This window comes from Haemaphysalis longicornis, unplaced genomic scaffold, assembly GCF_048455015.1.
Source record: "Haemaphysalis longicornis isolate Haplotype H1 unplaced genomic scaffold, Haemaphysalis longicornis Haplotype H1 scaffold_13, whole genome shotgun sequence".
NCBI classification, from domain to species: domain Eukaryota; kingdom Metazoa; phylum Arthropoda; class Arachnida; order Ixodida; family Ixodidae; genus Haemaphysalis; species Haemaphysalis longicornis.
The window spans coordinates 59243626-59262067 of record NW_027526233.1 but is presented as its reverse complement, the minus strand read 5'-3'; the positions used below and the strand labels follow the sequence as shown (position 1 = coordinate 59262067).

At 48.2% G+C, this 18442-nt stretch overlaps 1 protein-coding gene across 1 annotated transcript; it reads right to left on the bottom strand.

Annotated features, from left to right (window-relative positions):
* Positions 1-6291: 6291 nt before the first annotated feature.
* LOC144163853 (uncharacterized) lies at positions 6292-12088 on the bottom strand. The gene is made up of 2 exons (XM_077694534.1): positions 11237-12088; positions 6292-6345 (listed from the first exon to the last, which is right to left on the bottom strand). The coding sequence occupies exons 1-2, from the start codon at positions 12086-12088 to the stop codon at positions 6292-6294; spliced, it is 906 nt and encodes a 301-aa protein (XP_077550660.1).
* Between the last annotated feature and the right edge of the window lie 6354 nt (positions 12089-18442).

Below are 18442 nucleotides of genomic sequence, written 5' to 3'. Positions count from 1 at the left end.
TGGGCTGTCCCCTCTTTCTCTCGATGGGCTGAGCATGACGTTTGGTCCTTTGAGAGTAAGATGGTTTTTGCTGTCCAACTTGCTCCATGTCGATGGCACAGTCCCGGGGTGCCGGTTTGACCACAGCAAGCACTAACTAGGGGACACTACGTGCAACCTCAGTTGTCTTGTATAAAGGCTGTATATATTCCTGTACAGAAAGTGTACATAATTTCGACATCACTATTGCCATGTCCATCACTGCAACACGAGACACGGCGGTGCATTCCTGGAGGAGGAAAAGTCTTGAAATTTACTATTATGTACACACGATGCCGGATACACGATTAATACGGGTCTTGTCCCACTCGTCACAAGGCCACTCGTCCTAGGCAGACTAGTCATAGGTAAACTGGTCAGGAATATACGCTTCTCATAGAGCATTACGCACGAGTAATACGTGCGCTTAGGAAACTGTCAACACACGAAAAACTCGCATTAAGAGATTCGTTTCTATAGTTAAAACATTGTTTGCGCCTTCTATCGCCTTTATAAAAAAGGTGTAAGCGAGTGATAGATTTTGACGTAGGACGTTAGACTGAATATACCGTCGCACCTTATTAGTGATATTGAAATCATAATTGCATTCAAGTTTTTATATGACAGTGACATATTAAGAAATGACGTTACAGATGACGTAGTAAACAAGTTGGGCGTGAAATTAACAAAGTGGGTTTTTGCTCTAGTGGATGTTCCAGGCAGTATTGCGAACCGTCATGATTGGGGCTCAGCTGAGGGTCACAAAGCTTGACTTGGTTCTTCTTGACGTGATTAGAATGTGTCCTATTCTTTGTGGCACTTTTCAGTATAGGCTTCGTTTACAATGTCACGGAGAAACGAAATCCAAGCACCAAAAAATTAAGGGCACACCAATGCGTAAACTTCGAATGTCTCACAGCAGTGCGCAACATTCCGAACCATCAGGGCGGTTGATGGTTCGGATTAATGTGAACGCTGGACTTTTTTTGCACATCTTGGCCAGTCTTGGCCAATGCTTGGCTTGAGAAACGTCACCGGAACGCTGGGCGGTCGCCGTGAGGAACATGCTCGCGAGTGCTCGGAATATATTTTTTTTTACATGATCGGGTGATCGCCGCGAGGCACGCGCTCACGTGCGCTGGGTATTTTTTATTTGTCAGGGATTTTCGGACTCCGGAACCCATTGATTGCCCGACAGCTTCGCCGTTAATTAAAAATGCACTCTCCCAGGTGGTGATACCTTATGTGCGCCAATTGCCATTGCGGGCTTCCTCTGGTATCCGCCCTGCTTCAAGACACACGTGCAGGGCGCAACTTGTTTCTTGCCCACCCGCCCCTGCCTTAGGGAGAGTGCTCATTTATTTATCAATACTGCAAGCCTTGTCAGACTCCTACAGGAAGTAGGCGCTCGCGACGCGCTACATGCATGAATACAAAATAGGGTACACTAAGCATGGGTACAACTTTGAGTGCACTTTCGCGTCGGTACTTGCTCAACGATAAAATAAAAAACCATCCCCAAATAACCACGTCAATGCGACAGCACGCAAAAAAGTACATTACCGTTTTCTAAGCCGTGCGGTTTAGTTTCCACACAGCTGTGGCAAAAACAAGTTATAATAACATTGTACAGACTACTCTAACACACATAACACATTGAGACACTTCTAAATACTAAACATCATCTGGTAAAAAATTGCTATGAAGTCTAAAATTAAAAGCAAGCTGGCAGGAACAGGTGACGAGGTGCTCTGCCTTGTATTCGCGGCTGTAATAGGCACAAGAACAGGAGGAATGAATGTACAGGTGCCATCATCAGATATGGAGAGCAGGATTTGTGAATATCACAAACCAGGTGTCTGAATCGCTTCATGACAGCCACAACAAGTTTACAGGAAGCTTTTTCTATTTGGGATGACTCCCTTAAAGGGACCCTGCAACACTTGCTCTCGACTACTGGTAATGTATTTTGGGATAAAGTCTATTGTCCCAGAAATCTCCTCCAGTAAGAATTATGAAAACCCGTTCACAATTAACGAAACTACGCGCGATGAGAAATCGGGCATATTGGTTCCCTCTCAACTCGACCGCGGACAACGCGACGAAATCTGCGCGCTCTCTCCCGTAGAGGGGGGCGGATAGCGGCGTTCTCTTCGATGGCCTTCGATATATCACATGCCGGGTAGTTTTTTCCTTTTCTCCGCAACGCGGAGGGGTCTATTTCCGGTCTGGTGCCACAAAAATGCAGGCATGGGTGCCTGCTCGCAAGTGAGCGCTCGGGCTGGTAGGGCGTTTTTGGAGCATTAAACGTTTGCAGTCGAGTAGTCCCGTTGGCGGGGAAGTATTGAGCTCCTCACTCAAACTCCGAGCGCACTCAAAACACAAAAGAAACGGCAAAACTGTGCCTACACGTTCAGGCATAGAAGAGGTTCGTACACAGCGATGACGACGACAGAAATGGGAGAACCTAGCCACGAAGTTGACCAGTGACAGCCGATCTGGCCGCCATGGCCTATGTGACGTCCCTTAGGCCATGCCAGGGGTTGCATAATGAGGACAACTGAAGAGAGAGCAGTTGGTTTTTTCGCGTCTTTCACATCGATTAGCGCGCTCACCGCTTCACGTGCACGTGTAATATTTGGCTCACGTATTCCTTGCAGTGTAATCTAAAGGTCGCGTAGGCTTACTGGCACTGCTCAAAGAATGTTGCAGGGTCCCTTTAGGCGCATACCAATGCAAGCAGGCAGTTTCCATAGGAAATATTTGCAAATTCACAAGACCGGTTCTACATCCTTTTGACGGCACCTGTACACATTTTCCAAAGGCCTTTACTGTTCCAGGGATGAAGTGAACCACGATTCTGCCTTCTTATCGAAGCGGTCAACCGTTCCGATTAACGTCGGGGTGTAATACGTTCCACGTTTCAATTGATGAGAGAAAAAAAATACATGAATGTATTTTTACGAGTGTTAAATGGCCTTATATGTTTTTTCATGATTGGTCCTTGTCGAGTGCCGATGTGGAGGTTTGATGCAAGCACAACGACGTGACGACAAGGTTATAATTCGTGCTCGAATGCGCAGTGAAGTTACGCTGTAGTTTCTAGAATGTTCAGTGTAAGCAGAAACGCTGCTGAGCACGAGCACATGGGTTCGATTCCCGGCCGTGGCAACCGCTTTCTGATTGAGCCGAAAAGCAAAAACGCCCGTTTGTACGAGATTTCGGCGCGCGGTAAAGATACCCATGGGGTCAACATTAATCCGGAGCTTACGGCGCGCCACATCGGCTGTGTTGCTTCGGTGCTTTAAACCCTGCAATCAATAAACCAGAGTAAATAAAACGAAGCGCCTCATTCTGAATTTCTGTTCTACTTTGTGTACAAGATGTTGTTTATGTTGGTTCCAAATTATGCTGACATGCTCGGGGATGGTTTTTATGTGCGTTTTATAAGCTGTTAGTTTGACGTGAAACTGTGCTGCCGACAATTTCCTGCGGAGGAAGTACTATTGTCTCAATGCTTTGGTTACGTGTTTTGTATTTGAGCATCCCATTTCAACATATGCGGGAAAGTTGGGCCTAATATTTTATAGGATTTGCTCGCCCCACTTCGGAGCCCTTCAATGTGTAAGTAAATTGTACGGGTGACCTCTGAGTTATGCTCGTTCGGTTTGTTTTACTTGTTTAATGTTTAAGTGTCAGGTGTTACACCAACGACATGTCCTACAGAAAGAAGAATATATTTTTAATTATTCCGAGGTATTACGCACAACTGAATAAGCAACGCTATCGTCGCAAACAGTCAAACGGTAACCCTAGAGTGACTAGATAAGGTACCAGAGAATCGGCAATTTTCTCGTATTCTTCCATTCCGCCACCGTGATTATTGGTCAGTTCGCATCACGTGATATTTGTTTACAATGCGACAGTTTATGGGCGCCGCACGTTTGTTGCTAATGCGTTTTCTGTAGCTCAACTGTGGTGGTCTCAGCTTGTTCACCTGCTCTCTGGCTGCGCGCTTGGCGTTGTTCCAAACGCGAATGAAAGATAACGTGCTTAGCAGCATTTCAGTTGCATAAGTTTGTCCGAAGAGGCAGTGTTATGGCATCTTTGAGAGTGCTGTTTGCCAAATGACCTCGTCAATGTTAGTGGTGATGCCGGAGAAGCGGCAGTTTGCCAACACTGATGAACACCAAAATGGCTGCCTTCGCTCACTTCCGTGCTTCAGTGACGTCACTCTGTATTTTATTGAGAGAAGCCAGGCAAATCCATCTCTAACGCAGTAAGCAACGTCATTAAACATACAAGTAACAATAAGAGGCCCAAGACGGAAACCTGTAGGACACCGGAAAAAACGTTGAGATGGTCAGATCCCGATTTCTGAATGGATATCTACTGACCGCGATTGGATACATAAGCTGCTTCCCACGGTATTATCAGTATTATTTTGTAATAAATGCTAATTAACTTCATTTTTTTTTCAAAATTTGCTATGCCGTACCACTTCAAAGGCTTTAGTGAAGTCAATAAATATTGGATCAACTTGGAGATTAGAATCTATTCGTGATGCAAAAGCATGAGATATTTCAAGATGCTGAGTCACCGGGGACAAACCCTTACAAAGACCCTGTTGTTTTCGGGTTCAGAAGATTGTTTTCTTGTAAATAGAATATTGTTGCTTTTTTGAGAATGTGTTCCACCAATGTGCAGCAACAACTTGTTAGTGAGTTTGGCCTGCGTGGAGTTTGTTGCCGCCGTTATGCATGGGAGTAAGGCGTCCACAAAGCCTATCTTCGGGCAGGATGGCCGTCCTGAGGGGCATTGTAAAGATTGCATACAAGAATGGAACTAGCAGTTTAGAGTATTACCTAAAGAAAACATTTGATATATTACAGGACCGGCACTTTTTTGACGTCCATTTTCAAAATCATGTTTGAAATGCCCGACCCTCTTATGTCAACCCCGGCATTGCTGAGGGATACGTTGTAGGAGGGCTACAACGAGAGTAACACGTATAAAAAAAATTGGAAATACTTATTGCACAATTTGCTTCAGAAAACTTTCAAGCGTTGTTGAAATGAAATTATCTCTGCCTTTTTTATTTGGAGCTTTTATGTTCACGCGAGCTGGCTTTTGTCTGCTGAATTATTTCTTTTTTCTCGTATTCTTTCTAACTTTTATTTAATATCGATGATAGCAAATGTAATCCAAGGCGCTTTCCGCTATGTAGAATTTCATTTAGAAGGAAAGAAGTTGGCTTCGCAAAACGCCATTGCTTGTTTAAACTTGAACCATAACTAATTCATGCTTGTGTAAAAATCACGTTAAAGTTCCTCAGACATTACCCTTTGTACCACAGACGTCTATCGAACGTCCGTCGGACATCCGATCCGGACATATGGACGTCCGTAAGGCATCTGCAGAAAGCCAGCTGACGTTTTACAGACGTCCGTGGGATGGTCCGATGCAAAGGAATTGATTATCCTACGAACGTCGGACAGACGTCCCAATCGAATTTTCCGATATCCGGCGGTTGTTCAAAATCAGACATTTCCAAACCGAACTGTACAGGGGACGTCCAGGGGATTACGAAATAGGGATAATGGATGTCCCCCAGACGTCCGTTCATAGTCCCAAATTTTTCGAATCAGGGAGAACCTGTACTCGCTGTAAGCCTCAGTGCTTTATTGATAACATGTCTTGCAGCACTACTCCAGCTTTAAGAATACTCGATGGAAAAGCCCCTTCTGCAGCTAGTTTTAGCACAACCCTAATTGTAAATGCTTGCACCATGGACTCTGCGGACAGACAACACCGCAGATTATTCATAGTTGTCTTCCCAAGAGTGCGAACAGTGATGCTACAGACGCATAATACAGAGGCAATAATACAAGCATTATACAGAAGCCATAAAGCACTGAGATTGGCAGCAAGTACAGGTACTCAGGTTTACTAGAAAACTGAAACCTACACTATCTTCTTTATGGATATATACCGAGTATGCTTGGGATATTTCCATTAAATTGCTAAGACAAAATTTCCAGCAATGTATGTTAAAGGACGAATGGTTGGCTTGAAAAATTGACGTTTTCAACAGTTGAGCAGGCTGGCGAAAACAAATATGCTGTACTAAATATATATCTAGCACACTGCGCATTACATGTTGCCTAAGTATAGCATGCAAACCAGAAGACACGCAGTCGCAAAGCTTGAAAATGACTTTTTTTAACGGTTTATAACCTCCAAGGTAAGTACTACAACAACCTGCCCATCGCGCTACATGCCAGGAACATCTTGGCTCGATTTTTTCCTCAGCTCCTGGGTCTGCACCTGCAAAAGCAAAAAAGCAACAACTTATAAGAACAAGTCAAATACATGTAGATTCAAACTTTACGGTTTATTTTGTTCTATATACAACTACACTACAAGACAGACAAAACTAACTATATCGTAATTTTCAACTATTTTCGTTGGCTCGAATCTACAGCTAATGCAGCGACATTCCAACACATGGAAATGATGTTTGAAATAACGTTGACTGCACGCTTCAAAAAACTATTTTTACGAGACATTGGGGATCCGTTACTGTTATCGTTTCATGTCGGAATATGCTTCTGTCCATGGCGAACCAAATTTCTCACTCTCGAAAACCTGTAGAAAGCGAAATGATAGCTGAAACTGGTAGGATTCATGGTGCTTCGCAAGATTCACTCGGTCTCACTGACAAGCTGCACTGTCTTGCGTACCAGCATAAACAGTTTGCGGATAGGGTAATGCAGAACAAAGGCTTAGCTAATTAAAAAAAAAGAAAACTGCATACCTCGGCTGCAACGAGCAAAGCTGTTCTATGCCCAACGAATATCCTGCAATATGAACATACGTTTTCACCTAAGCGCTTTGACGGCGTCCGTCAATTATGAGGTGTGCGCGCCGTAGTGGAGGGCGCCGTATTAAGTTTGACCACCAGGGTATCTTTAACGTGCGCCTAAATACCGTACACACGGGCGTTTTCTTTTTTTTCGCCTCCATAAAAAAACAGCCGCCGCGGCTGCAAATCGGCCCCGCTTACTTAGGCTCAGAAGCACTACGCCCTAGCCACTGAGCCAAGGCGGCGGGTGTTGACGAATACGTGCGTCTACAAGCGCATACAGCAAGCACGGCTAATATATTACTGCACACTTCATGCTCGCGTCAGCAGAATCGTTTATTTTCCGCCTTCACCGGCATAGCGTTAACAGTACAGCTGCTTCCTCTCTTATGGGGTCGTGAAATTACCCCCTACCTAAAACGCACCGTACGGCTTTTTGCACGTTTCGTGACACCGTGCCTACATTTCACCACAGGCCAATTCATAACGCATCTCCGCAACGAGATTACACCGTAAAAAGTCTAACAAACCTTTCCGTAAACTTGCGTGAACGTAAAAGTGGCCACTGTGCACACTACATCGTAGGTAGCGCCGAGCTGAATGCGAACGCGGGCATACTCAACGACTTTCTCTTTCAACGAGAGTACTTGCACGTACCGCTTTGTAGCTTTCAATGGACGCTGAAGTGAATTTGTCGAGGTCCCCTTTTTGCTTGCACAGCGTACACTGCCTTAAATTCACAGAATTTTCATAGTTTATCTGGTTGATAAGTCGGTAATTATTTTATAAAGCCCGAAAGAAGGAAAAAATCCCGCCATCTCCACGAAGTCAATGATGATGAGTGTGGCGAAGCTCCAATGCTTATCGGTAAAACCGTTGTTAGAGATGAGGGGCCCCTGGGTTGTTGACTCGTTCAGGCCCGCAGGTCCCGGCTCGGCATGGTGTCAGACTAGAGACTCGAGATGACAGCTTAAGAGAAAACTGTACAGGAGGTTTATTCTACATGATGACAGTTGAGATAGTAGAAAAAGAATAACACGAATACAGTCGTTTAAATAGAGTTCGTATTCCCCAGATCCCTGGCTAGGGAATTTAACTTCACACAAAGTGTCCAATCAGGTGGGTAGTGGACGACACTTGATGTACCGCCCACGACATGAGGCGTGGCTGATGCACACGGACCACTTCGGTCCATGGAAAGGGTGAATATCCACGTCATCGATCGTGTCTTGTGCCGTAGCCGCACCACTTCGCGCAAGTCTTCATTTTGGAGGTCCCGTGAGAACGGAATTTCAATTCGCCTCCCAGCACATGAAGACGAGTGACCTCCTGCTCTCGCCGATGGTTGGAAACCGAAGAGCTTGGGCACTTGAAACCGCAGCTTCGTTTCGGTGGACCCTTCTTTCATACGTGTATGAAGGAAAGAAGTGGCCCGCAGCGTCCGGGGAACCGAGGATATAGAAGCCGCCCCTTGAAACCACCGCCGTTGGCGCCAGGGTTTATTGCCTCCTCGTGCCTCTGGGTGATTCATCCACGCACACCTTGCTCTAGGGCTTGCGAGAAATTCCTGTGTTGGCCGATTCTAACAGCTCCTCCGCGGCCCGAAAAATCTCGAATGTCCAGCGTTGACCACCGCTGGGCAGGAAGAGATGAGCCTGGAACTGGCTTGCACCAAGGAACATACGATCTTGAACAATTAACAAAGGAAAGCACCAGTGGGCTATCCCATGCAACACTGCACCACCCCACACGCAAGCGTTCAGAATTCACCAAAGACCCACCAGGCTTCTTGCAGCGACAACAAACTTTTACTACAGAAGCTAATTGATTTTGGCTGAATTTTGGTGCCGCCAAAGCGAGGGTATAGGTCCTGTAGAAAACGCCCCTGGCGGACTGCCCTAAACAAGGCTAAAATAAAAAGAAACCCTGGAGGCGATCCAACTGAGTTTCCTCATAACAGTCGGTTTAAGCCATCAGCATTCGCATGCAGTTTTCCCTTCTTGTAGCGTACAGAGAAATTATACCCCTGGAGAGCTAGACTCCATCTGAGCAAGCGACCATTTTTGGGGGACATTTGCCTCAACCACGTGAGAGGGCAATGGTCGGTCTCAAAGATGAACTTTGCTCCATACAAGTAACACGACAACTTCTGCGCCGCCCATACAAAACAGGCGCACTCTTTTTCCGAAGCGCTGTACGTTTCCTCTATACAGGTCAGCTTACGGCTGACGTACAGAATCGGGTGTTCTTCGCGGTCGTCGCCCACTTGGCTTAAGACAACACCCATTCCTCTATCACTGGTGTCACACTGGACTATAAACTCTTTAGAATAGTCAGGGGTTCGGAGCAGAGGTCGGTACATAAGCACTGCCTTCAGACCCTTGAAGGCGTTTTCTTTTTCGGCATCCCAGGGTACTTCAGTGGGTGCTCCCTTTCGTAACGCGTCAGTTAAGGGGCTTGTCAGCTGTGAATAGTTCGGGATATACCGCTGGTAATATCCGACCAGTCCCAAAAAGGATCGAATGTCCGCCTTAGTTTGAGGCTGGGGAAATGCCACGAAAGGAGCAATTTTTACCTCTGATGGACTCCTAGTTCTCTTGCCGACAACATGGTCCAAGTAAGCCACGTGAGCGCAACCAAACCTACACTTTTCCGCTTTCATAGTTAGTCCGGCCCCTCGCAATCTAGACAACACGCTCTTAAGGTGTTCTAGATGTTCTTCCCACGTTTCTTGAAATATAGCGACGTCGTCCAAATAAGGGAGAGCAAAGCCCTGTATATCCCTGAATACGATGTCCATGAGTTTAAATAAACTGAAGGGGGCATTCTTCAGCCCAAAACTAAGCATTAAGGGTCGAAAGGTGCCAACCGGCGAGATGAAAGCGGCATACCTGCTCGCACTTTCTGAGAGCGGTACTTGCCAATATCCGCGTACGAGGTCGAGGGTGGAAATGAATTTTGCGCCGCTCACACTTTCTAGTCTTTCTTCTATGTTGGGAATCGGGTATAGTTGGTACCTAGTAATAGCATTCAGCTTTCGGTAGTCTACACAGGGACGAGGCTCTTTGCCTGGTGCCTCAACTAAAATCAGCGGTGAGGTCTAGTCACTCTCAGCTGGCTCTATTACCCCCAAGTTAGGCATGCGGTGTATTTCAGCTTCCATTATCTCCTTCTGCCGAGGTGATACCCTGTATGGTTTTGGCCGTATCGGCTCGTCAGACGTGAGCTCTATTTCGTGCGTCAGGAGGTGTGTCTTTAATGGACGGCTGCTGAATCGGTCAGCGAATTCGCTTAACAGCTGCTTTAGAGCGTTAATCTGGCCCGAACTCAGAAATTCTGTATTTACAGAAAGAGCCAAGATTTTCTCCATGCTGACGCTATCGCCTGCGTTCCCCTTCCAATCTAAAATCTCGCCATTGAGCTCCTCGGGTTCGTTTAGCATTATATTTACGATCCCGCTGCGTTCCATGTACGACTTCATGAGATTGCAGAGATAAGTTCTGACCTGCTTCCTTCTTCCTGGAATCTTTAGCACGTAATTTGTCTCAGAAAGTTTCTGCGTAACTTCTACAGGACTGTCCCAGTGAACGTCCAGCTTATTTTTCCTCGATGGCCGAAGAATCATGACGCGATCGGCCACGCGGAAAGTTCGAAGGCGGGCGTTTCTGTCATAGTAGACTTTGGAAGCCTCCTGGGAAGCTTTCATATTGCGGTTTACTATCTCCCTCGTACTGTTAAGGCGGTCCAGTAGTTGAAGCACGTACTCTACCACTGTCTAGTTCTCTCCTGTGCCCTCCCACATTTCTCTCAGCATTCGGAGGGGGGAGCGCAGGGCTCTTCCGTACAAAAGTTCCGCTGGGGTGAAACCCGTAGCTTCGTTTGGAACCGTATGCAAAGCAAATAATGTGGCCGGCAGACAGTCCTCCCAGTCCTCTTTGTGCTCATAGCACAGAGCACGTAGCACCCGCTTTAGAACCGAATGCCATTTTTCCACACTGTTAGACTGCGGATGATACACTGAGCTGTGTAGCAGCTTTACTCCGCACCTCTCTAGGAACGTGGTAGTCAAAGCGCTCGTAAAAACTGTTGCCTGATCCGTCTGGATTTCGGCCGGAAATCCTATACGCGCGAACACCGATATAAGAGTGTCAACTGTCTCTGAGGAGCTCAGTTCTTTCAACGGAATGGCTTCGGGAAATTTTGTGGCTGGACACAGCGTAGTAAGCAGGTACTTGTAGCCTGACTTAGTCTTGGGCAAGGGCCTACTGTGTCTATTACAAGCCGACGGAAAGGTTCCGAGATTAGTGGCACAATTTTCAGTGGAGCCTTCCATGTCTCCCCCGATTTGCCCACACGCTGGCACGCATCGCATGATTTCACATAGTGCTCCGCGTCTTTGAAACATCCTGGCCAATAATATTCCATTAGCAGCCGCTCTTTTGTTTTATTGATCCCAAGATGTCCTGACCAGCCATTCCCGTGACACAGACTCACAATGTCCGCTCTGTATCTTTCCGGCACGACCAACTGATCGAGTGTTTTGCCTTTTTTGTCCTGGTAGTGGCGATACAGTAAGCCTCCTTTCTCATGCACAGTTATATTGCGTCGAGCAATGCCTTCTTTGGCCGTAACGTGCAATCTCTCCAAAGTGAGGTCCTCTCTCTGTTCTTTTATTAGTGACTCCCTGTTAACCTTAAGAAGGCGATCAATGCTGCGTGAAGCTGGTGATAACACTGCCCCTTCAGAACTCTCTGCTTCATTTGCTGGCTCAGTGATCGAAGTCCCTGTTCGGTCATAGCCTTGTGCAGCTGTCTGCCTTTGACAACCCGTCACTTCTTCCTCCTCAAGTGTTTCCAATGGTAGGTTGGCATGTGCCTCTCTGGCGACTTTAGGTTCGGGAATCTGACTTAACCGAGAGGCGAGCTGGTGAGTCTTAGACCTTTTCAAAGCTTGCACCACTCCCTCTCCGAGTTTCTGGCCTCCTTCGTTAAGCAATTGATCCGATCGATTTGAGAAGAGGTAAGGGTATTGAAGTGGCAGGGCCTTCGAGACTGCGGCTTCAGTGATCAGCTCCCCAAACGGCCCGCAAATCCTCACCCGAACCATTGGCAGGCATACACTGTGTTCCTCCACCGCCTGTTTTATCCATGTGACTTCCCCCGTGAAATCGTCTGCTGCAACGTAGGACGGATGGACAACGTCCATCGTTGCGGCGCTATCCCGAAGCACATTGCAAGATTTTCCATTGACTTGCAGTTTGTGCAAGTATGGCCTATGGAGCTCTAGATTTTCGTCGCTATCATCGACGTACTTGAACAGTACCCTAGGTTTTGTGCATTTGGCTGCAAAGTGCCCGACTCCATTGCAGTTGTAGCAGCGAAGTGGCCTACTAGCCTCAAACTATTTTTTTCCTGCTTTATCTGCACCCTCTCTCTTCGACTGATCTTCCCGCTTTTCCGGCACTCTTTTTGGCGCCTCCGCCTGCACGGAACTTTTCGAAGAAAGGTTCTTTTTGCTGGGAACTTGACTCCGCGTCCCGTTTCTAGCGTGTGATGCGCACTCACCTTCTCAACCTTCTGCGAGTAGCGTACTCTTCCGCTAGCTCTGTGGCTCTTTCAACTGTGCCGACATTTTCCCTGTCTTGAACCCACAGCTTCACCGCTTGGGGGATGCTTCGATAAAATTGCTCAAGGCAAATGCATTCGACAACTCCATCACGGCTTTCATAGGCCCCTGCTCCCTTAAGCCACTCCAAAAGGTTAGTCTTAAGGCCATACGCGAAATCCGGATAGCCCTCGCTATCGCCTTTGCTTGAGCTTCTAAAACGTTGGCGGAAAGCTTCAGCTGAAAGCCTGTATCTCTTTAGCAGGCTGGCTTTGATTTCTCGTAATCCGCCGCATCCTCCGTACTAAGTCTCGCTATCACTCCAGCTACTTCACATAGCAAGAGTGTTAGAAGCCGTTGTGTCCAAGTACCGCGAGCAAAGTTTTCCCGTTCACAAGTTCTCTCAAAATTTCCTAGGTACAGTCCTATGTCCCGTCCAGTTTCATATGGATGCATGAACTTATCCATCCGATACGATACTGCCTCGCACGTTCTTTCAGGAGTCTCGGCTCTCGCGCTACCGCCATCTTTTCGTATTTCCTTTTCAAGCTACAGTCGCTTTAGCTCTCTTTCAGCTTTTTCAGGTTCCCATTCTTTCCGTTCCTTCTCTTTCTCCTACTCTTGTTCAGATTCCTCCTGAAGTCGTTTCTGTTCCTGTTTCGCTTGCTCTTAGCTTCTCGAATCAAGTTCCATGCATGTACAAGCTCGTCGTTATTCTCGACGCTTTTAGGAATGATCTTGCACAGTTTTTTTTGTTATTTTGCTTTGCACTTCTACTGACAGTTCCTCGCATAACAAGAGCAAGTCCGACTTTGGCAATTTCATAGGGTCCATGACCCCGCTTTCCATGCTTTGCTTTGGCTCTGCTTCCAAGCAATGTCGGGAGATTAACCCTTCTCAATTGACAAGCGCGTGATTCCCAGTGCAAGATTATTCTCTCAAAATCTGAAGCCTGGCGAATCCTATAGCAAAAGCCAAACGCTCACCCGCAGAGACAGCACGATGAGGCACGGTCCATCCCAGCTGCTGCCAACCAGTGTTAGTGATGAGGGGCCCTTGGGTTGTTGACCCGTTCAGGCCCGCAGGTCCCGGCTCGGCATGGTGTCGGACTAGAGACTCGAGATGACAGCTTAAGAGGAAACTGTACAGGAGGTTTATTCTACATGATGACAGTCGAGACAGGAGAACGAGAATAACACGAATACAGTCGTTTAAAACGAGTTCGTATTCCCCAGATCCCTGGCTACGGAATTTAACTTCACGCAGGTTGTCCAATCAGGTGGGCAGTGGACGACACTTGATGTACCGCCCACGACATGAGGCGTGGCTGATGCACACGGACTACTCGGTCGAAGGAAAACGGTGAATATCCACGTCATCGATCGTGTCTTGTGCCGGAGTTGCACCACTTAGCGCAAGTCTTCATTTTGGAGGCCCCGTGAGAACGGAATTTCAGCTCGGCTCCCAGCACATGAAGACGAGTGACCTCCTGCTCTCGCCGACGGTTGGAAACCGAAGAGCTTGGGCACTTGAAACCGCAGCTTCCTTTCGGTGGACCCTTCTTTCATACGTGTATGAAGGAAAGAAGTGGCCCGCAGCGTCCGGTGAACCGAGGATATAGAAGCGCCCCTTGAAACCTCCGCCGTTGGCGCCAGGGTTTCTTGCCTCATCGTGCCTCTGGGTGATTCATCCACGCACACCTTGCTCTAGAGCTTGCGAGGAATTTTTGCCAGACCTGTGTTGGCCAATCCTAACACCATGAAAGATTCGACCACACATCGTATAAAGACTCGAGACGTTGTTATAGGGGTGACTATATATACACTTATATACTTGATGTTTATTATTTACATATCGATGCAATTATCCCGCACCCGCTCCGATTCGAGGTTCTCTTGCCGCCGCTTGCGTGCCGCTACTGCTTCGTGGGCTCTCACTTCGGCATCCACATGTCGACGAGCCCGTTTTGCTTCGGCTGCGCGGGACCTCGCCGCTGATGCTGCCTCCGGGTCGATGCTGGTTCTGGCTTTAGATTGCTGCCGACGCTGGCGTCTTTCTTCATCCTCGCGAGCTCTCACCGCGGAGTCTTAAGGGTGGGCCCGCATTGCGGCCGCGACGCGAGCTCTCCACGCCGCTGCCATCCCTTCTATGATTAGTATCTTGGCGGAGTCCCATAAGGATCTGGCACCCTCGGCCAACCTGACACACTTTGAAGCTTTTTGTGGGCAGCGGCTTATGCACGCAGTTCGCATAGCTTAAAGAACCGGCGCTCTCTGCCCCCTGGGCAACACGCAGGCGCGCATTCAAGCATTATCGCGGTACTGTAATGCCTTCACGGGTCGCTGTAATCTAAAATTATATTGTCTTCTGCTGTGCCTGCTTTACCCAGGTTGGACGCCTCGAATATCCAGCGTGTTGCCAGCAGCGGCCGGTGTGCAGTGTGCGTGTGGGGCGCCATCTCCAAAGACGGCTTGGGTCCACTCGTACTCCTGGACAGCCGGTTCAACGCTGCCACTTACAAAGACCTGCTGGGCACCGTCATGTTGCCGTACGCGCTGGACGGTCCGTTTGCCGACGGCGTTTTTTTTACCAACATGACCGTAGCCCCGTCCACACTGCTGCATGCGTCTCCAACCTCCTGGAGGAGAGGTGTGTCATGGTGCTCGACTGGCCGCCGCAAGGTCCGGACATGAACATCATCGAAATGGTTTGGGCGGAAATAAAGCCCTTTCTCGCTAGCCACCGCAACGGTGTTCTGCGGACGACCTATGGGCGGCGGTGCACGCGGAAGGGCAGAGGCTGGCGGCTTGCTCCAGTTTCGCCACGAGCCTGTACGACAGTCTGCCATGCAGAATGGCTGAAGTTGTGGCCGCGGGAGGAGAGCCGACGAAATACTAATGCCCCTAACGAAATACTACACGCGAACGTGCTTGCAAAAAATGCGTCCTTCCTTTTTTTTTAGTTTGTATCATCCTGGAATAAAGTTTGCTATTCCTTCGTGCAGACGTTCGTGTTATTCAGATAAGCGTGACCGTGCCTTACATGCATATTATCTATGCCGCATCGGAACGGCACGCGTAACAAGAGCGCGCGAGCAGACGATATCGCGAAATTGGCTGCGCGCACCGCCGGGAAACTCCCGTCGGCGCACACACGCGCTCCAGCGCTCCAGTCTTGCAGCGCCCCGCTGTCGCTGCGGGGAACCACAGTCCCGCTCATTGGCAACCGGAAGCAGAAAGTCTACGGGCAAACCGCTCTCACCCTCGCCGTATACCACAATGCATGGAGGAAATTTTTCCTCCATGCCACAATGCAACACCTCGCTTCCACGGGCGTCCACGGGCGGCGCTGCATCTGCCACAGGCCACGCGCTCGCAGTGTCGCGTTTCAATCCGTGAGCACTGTACATTGCGTTCTTCGATCTCCGAGAACGACTGCCTGCGTTCGTGGCGTGATCCCTTGCGTGATCTCCCCCTCGCAGTGCACGTGCGCTCGCGCCTCCGTTGGCGAACACAGACAAGCTCACTTTCACGGGAGAGTTACGGTTACCGATGATCTCCCCCCTCTCGAGCTTCGCCCCACTTATCATCATTCATTCCGTGGATATGGCGTGCTTTTTTTTTACATAGTAGGGACAACGACAGTGCGAACTATGAACGTCAACGCGGGTGACATCGTGAGAGACTGAAGTGCTCTGCATACAAAAAGTGCCGTGCAAACGCTTGGGAGAAAAGTTGGTAGCCTTGGGAATGGGTTTTTCTGCCTGCTTTGCTGGCCTCGCCCCCCACAGGGACCGAAACAAGGACTGGCATTGCACCTGAAGGGTCACCTATGAGCTACCAGGAAGCATTCATGCCACATTACGCCGTGGTCATCTCGCGAGCACGCAGAGGCTGGGCAACGTCGTGTTTACTAGACCGCGGCATGCAGGAGTGCGCGAATGCTTCCCGTTGTTCCATTTATATCCACAGTTTGCTATACTGCACGCGCTATAAATCAGCGAAGTAGTTTAATTTATTGGGATTTTCACTGTGGATATAAAAAAAGTAAAAGCACTCACGCTAATGCGCGGCAGACTGATGCAGCTCTGACCATTTTTTTTAAAAGAAAACTGGAAAATTGCCTTTGGTACTTACATCAGTGGCCACTATCATTACGTCGGAGGCATGCATGCAACATAGGACAAACTAGAGTAGTGAGTGCGTATTTTAGTCGCAAAATATTCGACAGTAAATACATCGTGGCTGAAATGACAATTGGCAACAAGTTTACGTGACGTAACAACAAACCTGTCAGACCGGCAAATAGGGAACCGAGTACAAAAGCTGAACTTTTCTAAAGTTAGATCATCATAAAACAGGGTACGCCACTTCCGCAAAGACACGCGGGTAAATGCAACGTAAAAGAAACAAACAACCTACCGCGATACCGTGCACGCCCGTCACACTGGAAATGTTCAACCGCGCCGTGACGGCGTAGTGCGGCAAGAAAAGTTTGTTTACAGCCCTAGGCAAGATAAAGGTTCGTGTAGAGACTAACGGTACAATTTAACAAAGAAATAAAGCGGGCGCAGAGCCACATGGACGAGTGAAGAAATAAAGCCTAATTTTGACAACGTGTGGTACTGTTTCCACGCTCGAGCGCCCCTGTCAGTCGCATAAATAGGTGACGCACCCTCAGGCTTCATTTAAAATACAAAGGCTGGACCACGGAGCTCAAACGCAGCTGTATTTTTCTTCCGGACAGCGACTACGAATCCCGCGCTACGAATCCCGCGCTGAGCAAACCAACGACAAATATTCGCTCCCAGTGCACCCCGCCCAGCGTGTCACAAAGTTTGCTCGCGCTGGCATAGTTCGCGTCAGAACGTTCGTTCAAGAGCGTGTAATTTCACGTACCTTTTCTCGATTTGGAACGGTATTTCCGCGTTGCGTGCACTGCGGCACTCAGCAATGCTCCGGCATTGTAGTTCATCACCAAGAGCGGCCAATGCCCGCCTTTATGTTTTGCTACTTGGTTTCGGTTTCAAACGACCGTACCAAAATGGCGGACCTAGTTACCAGAGTCGACGTGAGATGGGGGGGGAGCATTTTGCATTGGGTCTATTACGATAACTTACAAACATGATCGAAGAATATTGCTTCAACCATACAGATGTACGATCGGCGTCCAGTGGACTTCACTGGTGGGACCATAGTAAACGTCCTCGCACAAAAGTAGCTCGGACGTCCAGCGCAACAAATTGAATGGACGTTCACGTTTCCCGGAAAAATACATCCGATGCACGTCCGCAAGACGTCGAGCGCGGAATTGGGACGTTCGGCTGTCAAACGGACGTCCTATAGATATCTGTGGTTCCATGGGTAGTTCTAGATGATTAAAATGCTTTTGTCGTTTGCCCCGTTTCACTGCTTGATTGGAATTTTTAAGAGAATATTGTCGCGGCTGAAATTCTCATTTTGGTTACCAAATGTAAGTAAAAGAATGTGGCTACAAAAAATGCCTTCTCGCATTTGCTTCAGGGGTTAGCCGTCGCGATACGAACGCCAGATAAGTACTGAATGATCGCTAACGTTTATGCACGTGGGTTCTTTTACCAACCGAGATAACAGGAATACATACATTATATTAGGACCGCACAATGTCCGTCCGCGTCTTGGCGCATAACATTTACAATCGCAAAAAATCCCACAGGCACTGGTCGGATTCGAGCCTATGTCTTGTACACCCGACAGAGTCCGTTTCAGACGTCTTTCCCATTGAGCTACGACCATGAGTCAGTACGTGACAATCGAACGGCTTACTCCCACGCCTGTAACTGTGCAAAGTACCCGAGGACCTCCCAACAGTCCGCGTCCATCCATGCGCACACCACCATCAAGCGAAAATCAAGCGAAATTAGATTCCAGCCGTGAGTTGCCGTTTCATTGAGGGAATAATCAATGTGCAACTCAC

What these genes read in the sequence shown, in the direction of transcription:
- LOC144163853 (XM_077694534.1), bottom strand. Translation starts at nt 12,088, where the DNA reads ATGGACGTTGTCCATCCGTCCTACGTTGCAGCAGACGATTTCACGGGG. An exon ending in CATGCGATGCGTGCCAGCGT is followed by an intron (nt 6,346 to 11,236) that starts GTGGGCAAATCG and finishes TTGCTTTTGCAG; the next exon opens with GTGCAGACCCAGGAGCTGAG.